At 38.0% G+C, this 19363-nt stretch overlaps 1 protein-coding gene and 2 long non-coding RNA genes across 3 annotated transcripts in view; 2 read left to right on the top strand and 1 right to left on the bottom strand.

Moving 5' to 3' along the window:
- LOC134675583 (paired box protein Pax-5-like) overlaps positions 1–19363 on the top strand; it is a 118635-nt gene that overhangs the window by 75892 nt on the left and 23380 nt on the right. The window contains exons 5-7 of the mRNA XM_063533885.1: positions 11652–11751; positions 13609–13777; positions 17461–17546. Of these exons, the coding sequence (XP_063389955.1) occupies positions 11652–11751; positions 13609–13777; positions 17461–17546 (355 nt within the window). The remainder of the gene's footprint in view (positions 1–11651; positions 11752–13608; positions 13778–17460; positions 17547–19363) is intronic.
- Positions 3197–5398, top strand: LOC134675586 (uncharacterized). Its single transcript, XR_010099773.1, has 3 exons — positions 3197–3691; positions 4189–4317; positions 5200–5398. It is a non-coding gene; the product is annotated as an uncharacterized LOC134675586 (long non-coding RNA).
- LOC134675585 (uncharacterized) lies at positions 5082–6952 on the bottom strand. The gene is made up of 3 exons (XR_010099772.1): positions 6601–6952; positions 6271–6503; positions 5082–5351 (listed from the first exon to the last, which is right to left on the bottom strand). It is a non-coding gene; the product is annotated as an uncharacterized LOC134675585 (long non-coding RNA).

Below are 19363 nucleotides of genomic sequence, written 5' to 3'. Positions count from 1 at the left end.
CCTATAAAACGACACCCATGACGACTTTTATGACATAGTGCATGGCCGCGATTTTGGATTTCAAAATGGTCATCATTTTCTAAATCGGGGCCCCCTAAAACCCATAAAACGACATCCATGACGACTTTTATGACATAGTGCATGGCCGCCATCTTGGAATCCAAAATGGTCATCGTTTTCGAAATCTGCGCCCCCTAAAACCTATAAAACGACACCCATGACGACTTTTATGACATAGTGCATGGCCACCATTTTGGAATCCAAAATGGTCATCATTTTGTAAATCTGCGCCCCCCAAAACCTATAAAACGACATCCATGACGACTTTTATGACATAGTGCATGGCCGCCATTTTGGAATCGAAAATGGTTATCGTTTTCGAAATCTGCGCCCCCCAAAACCTATAAAACGACACCCATGACGACTTTTATGACATAGTGCATGGCCGCGATTTTGGATTTCAAAATGGTCATCATTTTCTAAATCGGGGCCCCCCTAAAACCCATAAAACGACATCCATGACGACTTTTATGACATAGTGCATGGCCGCCATTTTGGAATCGAAAATGGTTATCATTTTCGAAATCTCCGCCCCCCAAAACCTATAAAACGACACCCATGACGACTTTTATGACATAGTGCATGGCCGCCATTCTGGATTCCAAAATGGTCATCATTTTCGAAAGCGGGGCCCCCTTAAACCTATAAAACGACATCCATGACGACTTTTATGACATAGTGCATGGCCGCCATCTTAGAATCCAAAATGGTCATCGTTTTCGAAATCTGCGCCCCTTAAAACCTATAAAACGACATCCATGACGACTTTTATGACATAGTGCATGGCCGCCATCTTGGAATCCAAAATGGTCATCGTTTTCGAAATCTGCGCCCCCTAAAACCTATAAAACGACACCTATGACGACTTTTATGACATAGTGCATGGCCGCCATCTTGGAATCCAAAATGGTCATCGTTTTCGAAATCTGCGCCCCCTAAAACCTATAAAACGACACCCATGACGACTTTTATGACATAGTGCATGGCCACCATTTTGGAATCCAAAATGGTCATCATTTTGTAAATCTGCGCCCCCCAAAACCTATAAAACGACATCCATGACGACTTTTATGACATAGTGCATGGCCGCCATTTTGGAATCGAAAATGGTTATCGTTTTCGAAATCTGCGCCCCCCAAAACCTATAAAACGACACCCATGACGACTTTTATGACATAGTGCATGGCCGCGATTTTGGATTTCAAAATGGTCATCATTTTCTAAATCGGGGCCCCCTAAAACCCATAAAACGACATCCATGACGACTTTTATGACATAGTGCATGGCCGCCATTTTGGAATCGAAAATGGTTATCATTTCGAAATCTCCGCCCCCCAAAACCTATAAAACGACACCCATGACGACTTTTATGACATAGTGCATGGCCGCCATTCTGGATTCCAAAATGGTCATCATTTTCGAAAGCGGGGCCCCCTAAAACCTATAAAACGACATCCATGACGACTTTTATGACATAGTGCATGGCCGCCATCTTAGAATCCAAAATGGTCATCGTTTTCGAAATCTGCGCCCCTTAAAACCTATAAAACGACATCCATGACGATTTTTATGACATAGTGCATGGCCGCCATCTTGGAATCCAAAATGGTCATCGTTTTCGAAATCTGCGCCCCCTAAAACCTATAAAACGACACCCATGACGACTTTTATGACATAGTGCATGGCCGCCATCTTGGAATCCAAAATGGTCATCGTTTTCGAAATCTGCGCCCCCTAAAACCTATAAAACGACACCCATGACGACTTTTATGACATAGTGCATGGCCACCATTTTGGAATCCAAAATGGTCATCATTTTGTAAATCTGCGCCCCCCAAAACCTATAAAACGACATCCATGACGACTTTTATGACATAGTGCATGGCCGCCATTTTGGAATCGAAAATGGTTATCGTTTTCGAAATCTGCGCCCCCCAAAACCTATAAAACGACACCCATGACGACTTTTATGACATAGTGCATGGCCGCGATTTTGGATTTCAAAATGGTCATCATTTTCTAAATCGGGGCCCCCCTAAAACCCATAAAACGACATCCATGACGACTTTTATGACATAGTGCATGGCCGCCATTTTGGAATCGAAAATGGTTATCATTTTCGAAATCTCCGCCCCCCAAAACCTATAAAACGACACCCATGACGACTTTTATGACATAGTGCATGGCCGCCATTCTGGATTCCAAAATGGTCATCATTTTCGAAAGCGGGGCCCCCTAAAACCTATAAAACGACATCCATGACGACTTTTATGACATAGTGCATGGCCGCCATCTTAGAATCCAAAATGGTCATCGTTTTCGAAATCTGCGCCCCTTAAAACCTATAAAACGACACCCATGACGACTTTTATGACATAGTGCATGGCCGCCATTTTGGATTTCAAAATGGTCATCATTTTGTAAATCGGGGCCCCCTAAAACCTATAAAACGACATCCATGACGACTTTTATGACATAGCGCATGGCCGCCATCTTGGAATCCAAAATGGTCATCATTTTTGAAATCTGCGCCTCCTAAAACCTATAAAACGACACCCATGACGACTTTTATGGCATAGTGCATGGCCGCCATTTTGGATTCCAAAATGGTCATCATTTTCAAAATTGGGGCCCCCTAAAACGTATAAAACGACATCCATGACGACTTTTATGACACAGTGCATGGCCGCCATTTTGGATTCCAAAATGGTCATCATTTTCGAAATCGGCACTCCCTAAAACCTATAAATCGACACCCATCTCGACTTTTATGACAAAGTGTTTGGCTACCATCTGCATGCAAGACATTTCTATTATTTTTACGTACAAAAATGGCCCCCTGTCAACTTCCAACCGAGATTTAATCGATAATTTATTCGATTAATGTTCAGATTAATTCAAATTCAATCTATGTTAGGTCGACTAACCTAATCGTGATTAAAATTTGAGGATTAACTTTTTTTATTCCATTAATTAGCGCCACTTGCACCATTCCACTAACCCGGGGTTAACTGGTTAAACCTGGAGTTACCATGGTTCCAGTACAATTTGATACTGGGTTAACGGTTTAACCGCTTAACCCAGGGTTAGTGGGACGGTGCAAGTGGGCCTTAGTCGAATAAACAGTTACAGCCGTATTCATAAACAGTTAGAGCATTGATCATCAGTTGCTGATAACCGGATGTCACAAAACGTGATTCATAAACACTTTTTAGCGCTAAACAGTTGATCATCTCTTTATTAAATCCTCGGAAAGTTACGGAGCCGAGGACCCTTCTTTATCTGTTTATTATCTGCTATTTTACAAGATGGCGGTCACGAAACAGCTGATTTTGGCAAGAGTGACAAGAGCAAGAGCAAATAGTACGTTTTGGTTAAAATCCCAAATGTGAATGGAAAACAACTTTAATATGTGCAATTACGTATTACATACCTGGATATAGTGCGAAAATGGCGCGAAACCTAAATATCCCGCTTTTTATAAGTTGTTTATGTGATTTTGTGTATGGTGATTTTCGTTTAACCAAAATATCGAAGAAGGCAACAGAATTCTATGATCGCGTAGTCGGAAAAATGCATCATAAACGGAGCGAGTTCCTCCCTCACAGCTATTAGGCGTTTGGAGAAATAGGTAAACCGCCAGATTCACTTAAATCTATGCGGGCCAGCTTCATTGCTCGCCATACAATCGCATTTTCGAAACCAAGTTTGGCTTGGCAAGTAATATTAGAGCGTTCCATGTTCCTAATTAAAAATATTTGGAGGAGTCGCCATCGTCGGACACGGCGAGGACTTACTTATATTTGTGCGTAAACCCTTTAGTTATTCATTATTACCACTTGCCAGAAACGTTGTTTTTAATTTAAGATCAGGGTGTTCGCATTTCGCAAACTTAAATTTAATTGCATTTCTTGCGCACATTATACCTACCTATATAATATTATAGACCCTGTAAGAGTACATCAATCTCGTTCATAGTTTGCAATTGAATAACTAACCATTATACCTAATGAGATTATAATATTTACCATAAGTTAACTTGTTTTATAGACATATTTAACCGACTGTGTTTAATAAAAAATATCACAGGTAAGTAGGCACTACTTAAAAGTATCAACTTATTTACAGGTAAAAGAAGTGTGCACTCTTGTCAGTCTGGTAAAGTGATGAAAAATCTGAAAAAGTCACGGGTATATGCAGTCATTGCATAGGCAGTTTGCTCAATATTGGCTTTGAGCATAACAATTTGGCCTCCAGGTAAAAATATTGCAAGCTGAACTTTATAGAATGAAAGTTTCATTTATGTCAACTAATTATTCAGTATGGTCATCCAGGTTGGATTCTATACCTACCTGTTCTTGACGCTAAGGTTTCCAGTGCTCCCAAAAATGCACTGTCGGCTATTTGTAACTCCGCTAGTTGCCTGTAGGCTGCAGTGCTTAATATCAGATGGGCAGCACTAAACTTGTCCTTGTCATTGTCTGGTATTCAAAAATACCTTTTAATTTTATTCTACATAAGAACCATTAATTACCAATATTATTTTTGAACTTCTTTGAACTAGGTACATAGCATGAACTTACCTATGAATATCTACTTTACTTTATATAAATTGTACACTTTCATCAGAACAATATTGCAAACACATGAATATCATAAATATGTGCAAAATAGGGTCCTACTTTCCTTTTTAGAACTCTCAAAATGATTTGCTATTATGGTATTTATATGAAAATTTATTTTCTAATAATAATCTGGTGCTTTATTTTATACATGGTATGGTGTGACATAATTTATTTTAAGTACAGGAAACATCCCTATTAGACTGCTAGATACATTTAAGATTTTATTGCATTGTAATTAGAAAAATGGAATTTTGAGTATTTCAATATGGGTACAGTCGCCTGCAATAATATGTTACTCTTCGAAGGCTGCAAAAATGTGCAATGCTCTTATGGGCCTTTGTTGTGTAACATATTATTGCAGGTGACTGTACATCATTAATAAAAATTGTACAAACCTTAACAAGTCAAAAAATATATTTAATTAGTAAAATAAAACACCAATTAAATTAGAACAATTTTATTACTTCAACCTAAATCAAGCTAGGTTTTCATTTTGATGTTTTTTTTCTTTTAGGTTTCTTGCTGATTTCCTGCTGGGACTTGCAGTGTACGGAGTCAGTTACACTTCTCTGACCAATATTCACAGCTGTTCACAGGCCACAGCTTTTCTTCCAAAGCCTGGAGTTATTCAACAATAACAGTGGCTAATGATGGTACTTTCAGGATCTGAAAAGATGCAATAATTTGAATAAAAGTATTTTTGTATTCAACAATTTTCTTTAATATTTAGCTTATGATATAATGGATGTACTTAAGTTAGGGTCACATGATTCAATATAGTTATGGTAACTAAGTATCATTTTAAGCTATAGACAGAGATCAATATGACTTCATTTATTATTCATTACCTATTAGGTACTATAATATGATATCATTGTACATTGACCTTGCAAACTCTCTGGAATAGATGTCCAAACTGTCTGATGAGATATAGATTAGCCAACTTAATTATAACCAACTGTACGCAGAAAACATCTTATTTTTAATCAGCAGGTACACAGTATCTATACACACACCTGTACACTGGTATTTAAATACTGCCTAATTTGTGAACCATCCTTCCTCGTAGTAAGTAGGTTGGCTAGGTGATCGAGTATAATAACCATCACATTGTTCCATGCATAAAATAAATACCATTACAAAATTATTACTAATGACACGATGACAAGAAGTAAACTCGCGACACAACGGCTTGTTACAATAAAACATCACTTGTACATATAATTATCATTTGGTTCCATTGTATGGTTAAGAAATATAATACCTATAATAGGTAGGTACCTATGCATAATTTTAAACAAATACACCAAGCTCCACAAAGCACGGATAAATTTACCAAATTTATAAGTGTTATAACCTTTAAATAATGTCAAAGCCGTCAATGCAAGTGTCAATCTTAACATGTTCAGATACTACATTTTATGTTACGTACCTATGTCTATAATATATTATAAATAGATGGTCATGCCCAAAATTTGAACTGTACCTAGAGTTATCATCAAAATCGCTGCAGACTTTTCTTTGTCTAACTCTAAACACTGCAGGTATGTAAGGTAAACAAGAAAGTATAGGACATTGTTCATACCTGATTTAGTGAGTCTGAATGGACTTCGTTTTGTTGACCCGTTGTGAATTTCTGCCGCAACCAGAATAAATTAGTGTGAACTCATGAACCATTATTCAATGGTTCTTCTTGCGGAGGCGAGTGGGGTCTGGTACGGTATCTGGCTTCGACTTCTTCTCTTCGCTAATTATGCACTTCTCGGTTAGTTTGAAAGAACCCCACTTCTTTCGACTCCATTCCACATAATATTGAAACTAAAAGCAATAAGATATAGGTATATCAACATTGCAGTGAACTCATATTATTACTTGTTGCTGTATAAGATACTTGTCTGTAAACGTAGTTACTCACCAAGTTTTATAAAATTTCCGGCCATGCAGCAATCTTTAATTATTTTTGTGGCACAGAAGCTATTTTAATAAGAGATAATTCCGAAAATTAGTCAAAATAGTAAATCAACTTCTTCATGATATTACGATTGGCCGCTAGTGCTGCTGTCAAACTTTTTTTTTAATTTAATGTTCAGCCATATTTTAGTCTATGATGCGCCAAGATGCCAACATAACGCGTCTAATCTGCTTATTAGTTAAGAAGCCCCTAATAAACGTTTATAAATCATGGTTCTTATCAACGGCTTATTAAGCCTAAACAGCGGATTAGCTAATAAGCTGATCATTCCTCATTTAAGGATTTTTTATGAATACGGCTGTTAATCTATTAAGTCCCATCTCTGACCACGTCATTTTTACACTTTGAGAATATCTGAAAACAAATGAACACAAGGAGCCATTTTGCAAATCGAGTAACTTTGTTATTACTTTTGACAGCGCGTGTCATGTGTCTACACAGAGTCGACACAAAGTCGAAACATTTGCGACTACTTTGTGACTGCAATATTTCTCAGCCTTAAACCATATTTATACATCATAATTAACAAGTTTCGTAGTATGTAAAGCGTTATTTCTGTTATCTAAGTATAGTATACGCATCGAAGTACTAAAAATGCATCAAATAATATATTTATGAACACAAGCACTGAGAAGTAAACAATTTCATTTCCGGCTAAACTAAAACAATGTGGTGGCGCGTTGATTATATTACACTTAGTTTATCAAATCACTCGAGCAGTTTAATTCCCCATAATAATTTAAGTCCTATTGTAATATAAATGCAAACAATATATAATTACGTCTTGTAATCCGTTTTAGAGATGGCGTATTAATGTCACTTATTTTTATTTAACTATTTTTCCATCTGACAGTTTCCATTTGACAGGAACAAAATGAACGAATGAACGAATGATTTTGGCATAAAGTAGTCGCAAACTAGTAACAATGTGTGCACACGGCGACCACACTTTATGTCACTTTGTGTCATGTGTCGACCCTTCCCCATTTCTGGTAACTGTGTCGACACGGCGACGACTCTGCGACTGGAATTGTGACCGAAACAGACGGTGTCGACACAAGATGTGTCTACACCGCGTCGTAACGGCGACTGGAAATGGTTGTATGGGGTACGACCATTGGGCATAGACTTTCGACAGAGGGGAACGCCTGTTAATGGCTATTCCGTTTGGTTATATCCTCCAAGTGACCATGTAGCGTATATTCAATTCAGAGTTATTTTAAGCATAAAACTAAGATTATAGTCTATTCTCAAAACTCCCTTTATCCTTACAAAGATAACTCCCTATAATCGTAGGTATGTATAGTCAGACCGTAAAAAATCGGCAGCGTTTTGATAGCCCACGCAGTGCAAGTGTCATTTTAAACGTCATACTTCTATGAAATTATGACATATACATAACACTTACACTGCGTGGGCTATCAAATCCGCTGCAGACTTTGTTTGAAGCGACTATATTAGCATAATTTTTCAAAATACAATTTGCAAATAACAACTTCCGTCCTTTTAGCAAATGTAAAAAGTCCACAATAAATTTGCAAAAAGCAAGGGTTACATCCGCTTCCTGCGGAAGGGTTGCCAGCGCTGCGGTTGCCCAAATATTTTATTCTATTCTCTGTGATAATGTTGCCATACCACAAGTGCTTTATTGTATAGGAAACGGCTTTGATTTATCTGTGTGACAAGTTTTTAAGTGGACACAATAAGAGATATATTTCAATGAATGCAAAGCAAAAAAAACCTCTGCAGAAGTTAGAAGGTTTAATTCGACTGATACTCTAAGCGCCATTTGCACCATCCCTCTGAACCGGGGTTAACCGGTTAAACCGTTAACCCAGTGTCAAATGTACTGGTAACCATGGTAACTACAGGTTTAACCGGCTAACCCCGGGTTAGTGAATGGTGCAAGTAGCCCTAATTAATGAAGTCACTCAACGTATCTTAGCCATTTCTATAATCGACTTATGTCGTGCACTTCATTTCATTTCGTAGTCTTGTTACTTATTAATGACGTCCCACGTGTACAGGTACCTTATGGCGGTTGGCGCTTACGCTATTATTAACGTCGTTCCAATATTATTGCAGCGCTATGCGGCGTAAGTGCCAGTCGCCATAAGGTACCTTTTGTCGTGGAACGTCACTTATTATTACGTTATTCGTCTGCTAGCTTTTGCACCGACTTTGAAGTGATAAAGTGTCGCAGTGGCTCTATTAACGCATATATCTATAGGCGCATATATCTATATTATTATCTTATAGGCGGTCAAACAAGTTTGTCAGGAAAAAAAGGCTCGAAGTTCAAATTTTGTATGGGACGATAACTCTTCGCGCCTACATTTTTATTTTTATTTGCCGATTTTTCTACTTACGGAAATGGCTTGACAGAGTAGGTATGTACATCACAGTATAACTTTAAAATTCATAATGGCATTTTCACACACGAAGCAAGCATAGCAATACAACGCGACGGCGAAAACTTCAATAACTACGCAGGGTATCCTGGGGACAGCATGATTCGATCCTGAAAGCTGTCAAACTTCGGTTTTGTAGGAAGATTCCTTTCTGTGCGGTAGTACTATTATTTATTCCGTGGATACGGTTATAATACAGCTTATAAAATTCGTACGCTGGTTTACCACCATCCACCATTGTCTTAAAAATTGCAATTTCTCATTTCACCATTACTTCGCCGCAATGAATCAAGCGGCACGCGCACCAACATCCTTTTTCCATATACCACCGCGCGCCGCAAATGCCTCTATTCGCCACGCATCCGCCGCATGCCACGTGGCGTTTTTTGGCAAATTGCTGAGGGTTATGAATTTTTGAAGGGCGGTTTTTTATTGCCCTAATTTTGGATTATGAGATTAGATTTGCATTAACAACTATTAAGGCGAAGTTCGCGAAGAAATCAGTTGCCTACAGCAGGGCGGCAGGACCGTGTATTTTTTGTAAACAATTTGAGATCAATTTTCACTTTTGTAGCAAAATTCAATTGCAAGATCAACCTTATGACTTACTTATCAAATATTTCTAAAACAGAGAGCTGTTTCAAATCAGTTATAAATATTTTACTTACATTCATGAATTATACGTTAATTAAGAACCAACACAAACAAATGTTCTTGATTTATTTAAGTTAATAAACACATCCAAGATTTTTGAGTTTATAAGTAGGTAATATAAGCTATGAATAATCGGCATATTTATCCCTACATGTTCCTCATTACAAAACACCCTAAAACAAAAATCCCCAGACAATAACGCCGTAAAAAGACCTCGATGCAACGATGACGACACACTGTTTCGCGGCCATTTTGCCGAGTTGACGTTTCATTTCCCGCCATGATGGATAGCGCTGGCTGCTTGAATTATTGCCAGTGTCTCGCGGGTTGACATATGCAAAAATTGTTTCGGGAACTTATTATAAAGGTGAATAGGTGGTTTTAGTTTGATCGATGGTTGGTTTTTTGCTTTGGTTTTTAACAGGTGCTCGTCTTGTTTGGAGATTCTTTGTTAACTGTTGGTTGATTTTGGTTGGCTGAAAAAAAACCACTCCTAAGTTAGGTATTTATACGTAAAAATACAAATCTGTTTATATATTGAACCGAGTAATTCCTCCGTCCAAAATTATTTTACCAAATAAGTTATTTGTATCAGTATGTGATACTAGAAAAAAATCTAAAACTATTGTCAAACATGAGAATATTTTTTTTACGATAATTCCTTTTTTGGCGCTCATTTTCATCGGAAAATTGCTCTGCCATTTTTTCCTTCTTATATGATCTTAGAATATAATTTGGCGTAGTGGGTAAGAAAATCAAAAAAAAAATGCATACCCAAGTTTATGTATTTTAGAACTATAAAAAACTGAGAGTGGAAAATTTCTCAGCCTGATTTCTGTTTAAATATATACTAAGTAGTCACGTATATACTTAAATCCAAAATATCCAAAAGAACTGTCATCCCTTGTACACCCCGCTCCCTATACACTGCTCCCGATATGTTTAGTTTTGAATACGCTCGTTATTTTTTTGGATGTTTTTATAGCTGAATGGAAAGAAAACTGTGAACTTAATTCAATAAATAAAATGGATAGAGAAATTTTCCACAGCGAGTAAAATGCCAATTTCTGAAAAAAAGTATAGTTACAAGGTAAATTTTTTAGATTTTCAATTTGTATGTATAAATCGGCAATAAAATGGCATTCCAGTGAAAAAATTAGACTGAGCAATTTTCCGGTCCAAGCCACGCCAAAAAATTATATTTTGTTAATATTGGTATTTCTGCGGGGATTTTTTTTTTGATATTTCATATATTGTTGCAATACGTTACATGAACATGTCCGGAGAAGAAAGTTTAAACGGAGCAATTTTCCGTAGAAAGATATTAACGATTTAAGACTTTAGGTATTTACTTAAATACTATTATTATTATTCTTTGGAAATTTATACAATACTTTTTATTTATTGATACTTTATCATACTGTAAAGCTTTTTCTGGCTGAGGAATTACTGCGGGGTATACTACCTTTATTTACTACACTAATAGTTTTGCAAAAATAACTTTTTATATTTCTAAACAAAAAGTGTAGATCAAGAATTCCGCTTTGACATTTACAGAGGTTTTCTGTCCGGGGTTTTCTTTTATCATTCTGATTTTCACCTTGCAAACAGCTGCCTCAACAAATCTGTAATATGCACCTACTAGACACATCCGATATAGCTTCTATCCGACAAAGAGCAACCGGCCGCCCATATTTCTAGCGAGGACCGATTGACTCACAGCAATGATACAACATAGAAAAAAAAACCTTGCAAACAGCATAAACTGTAGGATTGGTAGGTTTTGTTTTTTTACAAATTCTAAATTGACCTATTAAATATATTAAAAACGGGTCACTCACGTATTAATATATACGTTACGTTTTTAATATATTTAATATGTCTGTGTCACACGGAAGTTTTGTTTCTAAATGGACCTCTTGTCCCCAGGATCGTCCGCAACAAGGCAGCAGAAAAAGCGAAGCACGCGCATAATCAGCAGCAGCAGCAGGAACAAGAAATCTCCTCGGCGCAGGGCAGCGTAGTATCTGTAAGTCATGGTATAATAATATACTCCGCCTGGTACTCTTCCCTGGTACTTCCCGTCTTTTTGACTGACATAAGTCTACGTCATTATGCGACAGCGCTATATGATAATATGCAATAGCGCTATATATAGCAGCCATGTTATTGTGACGTAGGCTTGTGTCACTCTGGGAAGAGAAGTCATAGAGGTCTGTGGAGAAGACCATGTTTTATTAGACTATGCTGTAAGTGCTTTCTATCTGTACATAGTTTAGTTCTTATAGTTCGTTTTTTTTTGCATTAGAAAGAAGTTGCAATAAGGTAAGCGATCTTGACATGTCTTTTAATTGAAAAACGCTTTTTAAAAATCAAAAACTATTACTTATGAAAGCAGAAGAATATAAATGATCGTATTAGATTCGTAATTGTTACATATTTGCCGTAACTTATTTTTAAAATGTGTTTTTCAATTAAAAGACACATCAAGATTGTATACCTTATTTCTAATGCTAAAAAAACGAACTATAAGTAGCTTAATTCTTTTTCACCACACCAGGTCGGAAAGGCTTACTTTGCACTTCAAAAACTGATAGCAAAGTTGCATTTTATTCACATGTGAGACAAAGTAATCAAATGCAAATTTTGAGTTGATTTCTTATGTTTGCTGGTAGAAATGACTTTTAAATGATGATTTTGGATTATAATTATTTAATAACATTCATTTGGATTTGATTTGGTTTTGATTTTGTTTTATATTTTACATTTAAAATTTGCTTCAGGTTGGTGTGGTGAAAATTTTGTGTTTCACTCGGGGGCAAATTTTGTTTAACCCTCGTGCTTTGAAACCCTCGCAACGCTTAAGATTCCATTTTTCGAACCACTCGCTACGCTCGTGGTTCAATTTTGGAATTTTTCACTTGCTCGGGTATCAATATTAGCACGAGCGGTTAAACAACAACTTTGCCCCCTTGTTAAACAAATAACTATTAAAAGTGTCTCCTGAGTGCTCTACTCAGTGTGCTAATTATCAATTTAGTTTGGTTTATGAAGAGACATACTGCCGTATTCGAACTTCAAGATATTCACAAGAGACGGCACGTTCTAGATCCATTCTAGATACGTTATAGTTTAGATATCAACTAGTTCTCTTATGCAGCGCAGTACCTAAGATATCTATTTGATGTTAATTGCATCTCTAAGTCATATCCTGTGGAAATCGTTCAAGAGTATCTCCAGAATCGCGCAAATGTCAAATTTGACAGGTTAGATCTTAAACATATCGTTATCGTATCTTGGTGATGTCTAAATATATCTAATATGTAGGGATATGTCTATTACAAAATCCGAATCGGTTCGCGGGTTGAATTGGAATGTATTGTACACGGCGATATTTATAGCTCACCGCTGGGCGAGTAACTATAAATATCGCCGTGTCTCTTTTATTTACACGGGAGTGCTTATCTTTTGTTCGTGTTTATAGCCGATAGCTCATAGCTTACTAGCTCGCGGTGGGACCAGTGCCTTAGCACCACCGTTACCACAAAACGTATAGACCGGTCAGAGCCACCTAAATCTATAGACCGACCGCTTAAATGAGTCCTCGCCTGCGCGGTACGGGGGCGCCGGGGTATGACGACTAAGGGGACTGAGGAAGGTGCGGGCGGGGAGGACTCATTTAAGCGGTCCGTCTATAGAGCTCTAACGGCTCGGCCACGACATCGAGCGACTTGCGACGATAACCATAGGTTGAAGCGTGACACAGCGATCGGACCTTTCGCTCCAACCTATGGTTATCGCTCCCGCCGTCGCAAGTCGCTCGATGTCGTGGCCGAGCCGTAACATTCCGTACTTCCGACAATATTTAACCCAATTTTTTCATCAGGTAATAACCCATTCGGGCAACGCGGGCACGACAGCCGTCCTATCTCCCACGACGGAACAGCATGTGCCCAACACTGGCAGTTATAGCATCAACGGTATACTTGGCATCGAGCAAGTCGAGGGTCTGCATAACGGCAACGGGCTGAAGAGAAAGCGGCATGAAGACCAAGGTAAGACCAGTCAAAACTCTTGCCAAAGCATTTCATACAACCCCCTTCCCTTCCCACGACAGGGCAGCACGTGCCAAACACTGGCAGTTATAGCATCAACGGTATACTCGGCATCGAGCAAGTCGAGGGTCTGCATAACGGCAACGGGCTCAAGAGAAAGCGGCATGAAGACCAAGGTAAGACCAGTCAAAACTCTTGCCAAATCACCTCATACAACCCACCTCCCTCCCCACGAGAGGGCAGTACGTGCCCAATACGGGTAGTTATAGCATCAACGGTATACTTGGCATCGAGCAAGTCGAAGGCCTGCATAACGGCAACGGGCTGAAGAGAAAGCGGCATGAAGACCAAGGTAAGACCAGTCAAAACTCTTACCAAAGCATCTCATACAACCCACCTTCCTTCCCACGACAGGGCAACACAGTCCCAATATTTTCTGTTTCGATCCTTCCTCAACAACTTTCAAAATGTAAATACAATTTTAATGACCGACTTTTTATAGTGATCAACTTTGAATACCTAATTCTTTGGCTCATTCCCACAAAATTAACCTTCTTTATTATTATATAAAATTGTGAGAGTTTGAGACACATCCATTTTACGAGAACGAGCCGCGCGGGCACACTTTGCCATAATTAAACTCTTTCCAAGGTAAGACTAAGTGTTCCAACTTTAAAAGGCCTTATGTACATATAAAACTATTGACAGTTAAGCCCTTCTGGAGTTGAGGTAGTTCAAGCAAACTTGTGACTCTAGTGAGCAACGAGAAGTATAGGAAATAAAATAGTCCACCCCTAACTGGGAGTAGAGATGGGGTGAGGAGTGTCGATTATCGATAAGATGTAAAATTAATGAGATTGTTATGATATCTGAGATTATGACTAAAGTAGGGACGTTATTTATTTATTTAAACTTTATTGCACAGTAAAAAATTGTACAAAAGGCGAACTTAATGCCAGAAGGCATTCTCTACCAGTTACTCTACTTCTCTACACGTTAAGCACAAACAAATTTGTATACTGTACGCTCGTAAATGCCACTGTACGAGCAGGACAGCAATATAATTATGAAATGAAATGAAATGAAATGAAATGAAATCACTTTATTGCCAAAACATGATAGGAAAAAACAATAGGAAGACAAACAATATGTAAATTCTATGTTAAGTATGTACTAACTTATTCTAGGTTAAGTACTAACTTATTGTCTACTCTATATAATATACAGGGTTACTTTTTTACCGGTACAATAAATTTTACCACATCATTGGTATCGATAATAGACCACATTGCACAAATAAAAAAAAAATATTTTTATTTCGCATCAATTAATTTATCCTTTACCAATTTAGTAACTTCTGGTTGCACTAAGCCGCTCGCTAAATCGCGCGCGATGACGTAAACAAACAGTTGCCAGTTCGTGCGTTTGCTAATTGATGCGTAAGGCATCCACATTTTCTAGTACTTTAGCGGATAAGTTCGGGCATTGGTATTTTTGTTTTTTTGTTCTCAAATAGTAGTAACAAAGAATGCTGGTATTTTTTTATTTTTGGCAACAATTACGTATGTTGATTTATTGTACTGGTAAAAAAGTAACCCTGTATAATATGTTTACACTTAGCAAGACATGTTGGCCGTGGGTACCAAGCTCAGCATGTGCTAGACTGGCGTCCAGCGCTGGTTTTCAGTTTGGCCCCTTTTTGTTGGAGGTCTGAGAGGAAGTACATCTTGATATTTTCTGCGCCGTTAAGCATTCTATTTATATTGGAAACAAAACTTATAGATGAGCTAATGAAATAGAAATAATATAATAACAAGAACTATGTATATTATATGTATTACAATATTACAGTCAAGTGGTTAGCGTATCGTGTGATTGTAACTGTTTGCTAGTGTCGTCTGTTTGTTGTTACTGTGGCAGGATGTATTAAGGTAGCTGGTGATGTACAGTATTTGTATATGTATATAGCTGTTTTATATGTATATATATATATATATATATATATATATATATATATATATATTGTATCCAATCCAGTATATATCCAATTATGCGCGTGCGATAACGATGGGAAATGACTGGTCAAATAGTTTTTCGTAAATAGGTCAGATGAATACTAATTTGCACAAAGAGTGTCGCTGCATTTTAAGTGTGAATCATTGGTCCTCACATTTGGGCCTGTGTGTTTGGCATTGATTAGTTTAGTGTTTATTAAGCCGGATACCAAAAAGCATAGTGTGTACGTGTTTCGCAAACCTGGGAACCACGTACACACTATGTTTTTTTGGTTACAGACGTTACAGTACATGCAACGGTTACAGTTACGGCTCGCTAATGAGTATCCGGCTTTACAAGTTCCAACATTTGCTACTTGCGTTTAGTGGCGATTTTAGACCAAGTAAAAAAAATATCCTAAAAACAGGAAATCTATTTGAAAACTCCAAAATAAATTAATTACGTAATAAAAGCAAATTTACTTAAATCCTACGTATATCATATCCTCCCGATTTAAAACAAAGAATGCAATTGCAACTGAACTTACAAGAAAATAGTAACACTAACTTCTTTACTTCGATACGATAAAGTCTTCCGATAATCTTTTCTGCATGTTTTCGTGTGCTCAAATTATCGATATCTCTAACCCTCAAACTCATAAGCCACCCCATCCCTACCTCCATAGAGCGGCCTATAGACCGTAGCGAGATTTACTGAGCTATTAAATCTACTGCACAAATTGCCATATTATATAACTCTATAACTTTTCAAATTCTCCCGCTTAAGATATTTAATAGGGCTTTAGAGTCGTGGAGTTTTGGAGTTTGAATTTGAGTTTGGTTTTTATTGAGGTGGCTTTGGGTTGTGATTAAAGTTAGGCGAGATTCATTAAATTATTATAATAGTAAAGTAGATAGGAATAAGTGTCGTTTCTTTTTTTTTTTAAGTGGTTACACAGTTTGGTCGTCACAGTGACCAGCGACTGCTTTTTGTGTGAAGAGAGATTGGTGTCGTGGCCGAAAGGAAAGGAAATTCACAGAATAAAGATAGCAAAGACTAGAGAAGAGAAGTTATCTTGTGATAAGATATTTACATACTTACCACGAATAAGGGCCGATACAGACAGACTGGTATCGGTAATCTGCACACCGACTGCATGCCAACTGCGACGTCGGCGCTGACTGTATAGGAGCTGTGGGACATATTTTACAAGCTTTTATTTACTTTCACCTGACCGTTGTCTGTCTGTAATCAAATCTTGCAAGTTAAATTTGATCCACTTCCCGGTTTCCGATTGAGCTGAAATTTTGTAGGCATGTATAAATCGGATGATAATGCAATATTATGATGTCATCGAGCTGATCTGATGATGGAGACCGGAGGAGGCCATAGGAACTCTGTGATAAAACAACGAAACCTAATTATGTTTGGGGTTTTTAGAATTGTCTCGATGAGTATTAGTTGCCTGTGGAAAGAAAAGTACAGTCAGCGATAAAATCTTGTACCAAAAATTAAAATTAGCCAAAAACTTATTTTATTTCAGACGAACTGTGCGCCCATATTTTACACTTGACTGTACCTACTAAATTTTATGATATCATCAATAGTCATGAATTCTCATTGCCTTATCGAGATCAGACTGATATCTTGTAAAAAATTCCTTGAAAATAATTGTAAATTTTTTGCAGATGAAAACCGAGACTTCAACAGTCATTCGGAGGACGACGTGAAGCGGCAAAGGAGTCATTATAACGGCGATCAAATATATTCTAATGTAAGTAACAGCTACTCTTAGCACATAATAAGTTTAGTACATACAAGTCATAAGTTAGAAAGAGATATCATGATTTGTCCCTGAATCGCTGTCAAACCTTAGTTTTGTAGGAAGTGTCCTTACTGTACGGTAGTAGGTATAGTTTGTAGGTTTCTAATAGAGCCCGAGTACAGTAAGGACACTTCCACAAAACCAAAGTATGACAGCGATTCAGGGTCGAATCATGATATCCCTTTCTAACTTATGACACAATCCCTTTCGGCTATTTAGGGTTGTCAAAATTCCAGTAATTATCCTATCTGTGGTCGTGCGTCAAATTGTGTCAACCTTAATAATTGCTCGGTGCATTGTTGAGCCGAACGGAGCCGAGTTTGCCCGAAGTTAGGAGTGTCTCCCCACTGACTTTGGTGGACATTATGGTTTTCAAAAGTTGACGTTTGATAGTCCAATGACCACAAAACATACTCGTACAGATGTAGAGCATAATTGTTTTCCATCGTATTTTCACAGAAACGTACGAACGTGTCTTGCTATTTCAGTCAGTCTCGGTTAGGGAATGCAAATCGGTTATTAGGGTTCCGTACCCAAAGGGTAAAACGGGACCCTATTACTAAGACTTCGCTGTCCGTCCGTCCGTCCGTCCGTCCGTCTGTCACCAGGCTGTATCTCACGAACCGTGATAGCTAGACAGTTGAAATTTTCACAGATGATGTATTTCTGTTGCCGCTATAACAACAAATACTAAAAACAGAAGAAAATAAAGATTTAAATGGGGCTCCCATACAACAAACGTGATTTTTGACCAAAGTTAAGCAACGTCGGGAGGGGTCAGTACTTGGATGGGTGACCGTTTTTTTTTGTTTTTTTTTTGCATTATGGTACGGAACCCTTCGTGCGCGAGTCCGACTCGCACTTGCCCGGTTTTTTTTTGTATTGAAATAACCGCGGTTTCGGTTAAAAACCGATTATTTCCATACAAAAAATAACCGATTTGCATTCCCTAGTCTCGGTACAAAAAGTACTGAGTTTGACCGAAGTAGCATGACAAATACGAACGTTTCCGAGAAAATACGATGAAAAACAATAACGCACTACCTCTGTATGGTGCAGTAAATCAACATCATCAATTTCTGCTGTCAAACTGAAAGACAAACATGTATGAAACGATAATCGTTCGCGCCTACATTTTTTTAATTTGTCGCTCTTTTCTACTGACGGAAATGGCTTGACAGAGTATATTATTATATTAGTAAACGAAATTAATAGAAGCATGTTTTGATGCTAAATCAACATTTAATAAAGCTAAACCATAAACAAGCGTTCCATTTTGGCGCCAAACGGCCATCTTGACTGATGGCGTCGGTCGCGGCCCCGCCGCCGTGACGGACCGAAAAAACGTACCGATTTATCGCCAGTGCAGATTCCCGGGTTAACGGATTAAAGTGTTTAAGGTTTGGTTTGGCTTTTGGGTTGTTGGCGGGATTAACGTCAATCCGTTCAGCGCTAATCACAGTAATATCGATGTAAGCACAAGGTGTAACAAAAATGATCCGTGGTGAAATCCGCGGTGAAGGTGATCCGTTTAAAGCAGCGGTCGGCAACCTGCGGCCCGCGGGCCGCATGCGGCTCGGGAAACTGTCACTTGCGGCCCGAGTGCCGCCTTGGCTATTTGTATGTAATAGTGACAAATGAAAATGTCTCATAAAGTCATAAATATTAACAAAGTACGGCCCGCGTCACGTCCGTTAACTACTATGTGGCCCTTGGCTGCTAAAGGCATAATTTATGCCCCGTAATATTATTCGGTATCTTGTCTG

Source organism: Cydia fagiglandana, chromosome 22 (assembly GCF_963556715.1).
Source record: "Cydia fagiglandana chromosome 22, ilCydFagi1.1, whole genome shotgun sequence".
Taxonomy (NCBI): Eukaryota; Metazoa; Arthropoda; class Insecta; order Lepidoptera; family Tortricidae; genus Cydia; species Cydia fagiglandana.
Note: the sequence above shows the minus strand (reverse complement) of the source record. Positions and strands in the feature narration are given on the sequence as shown.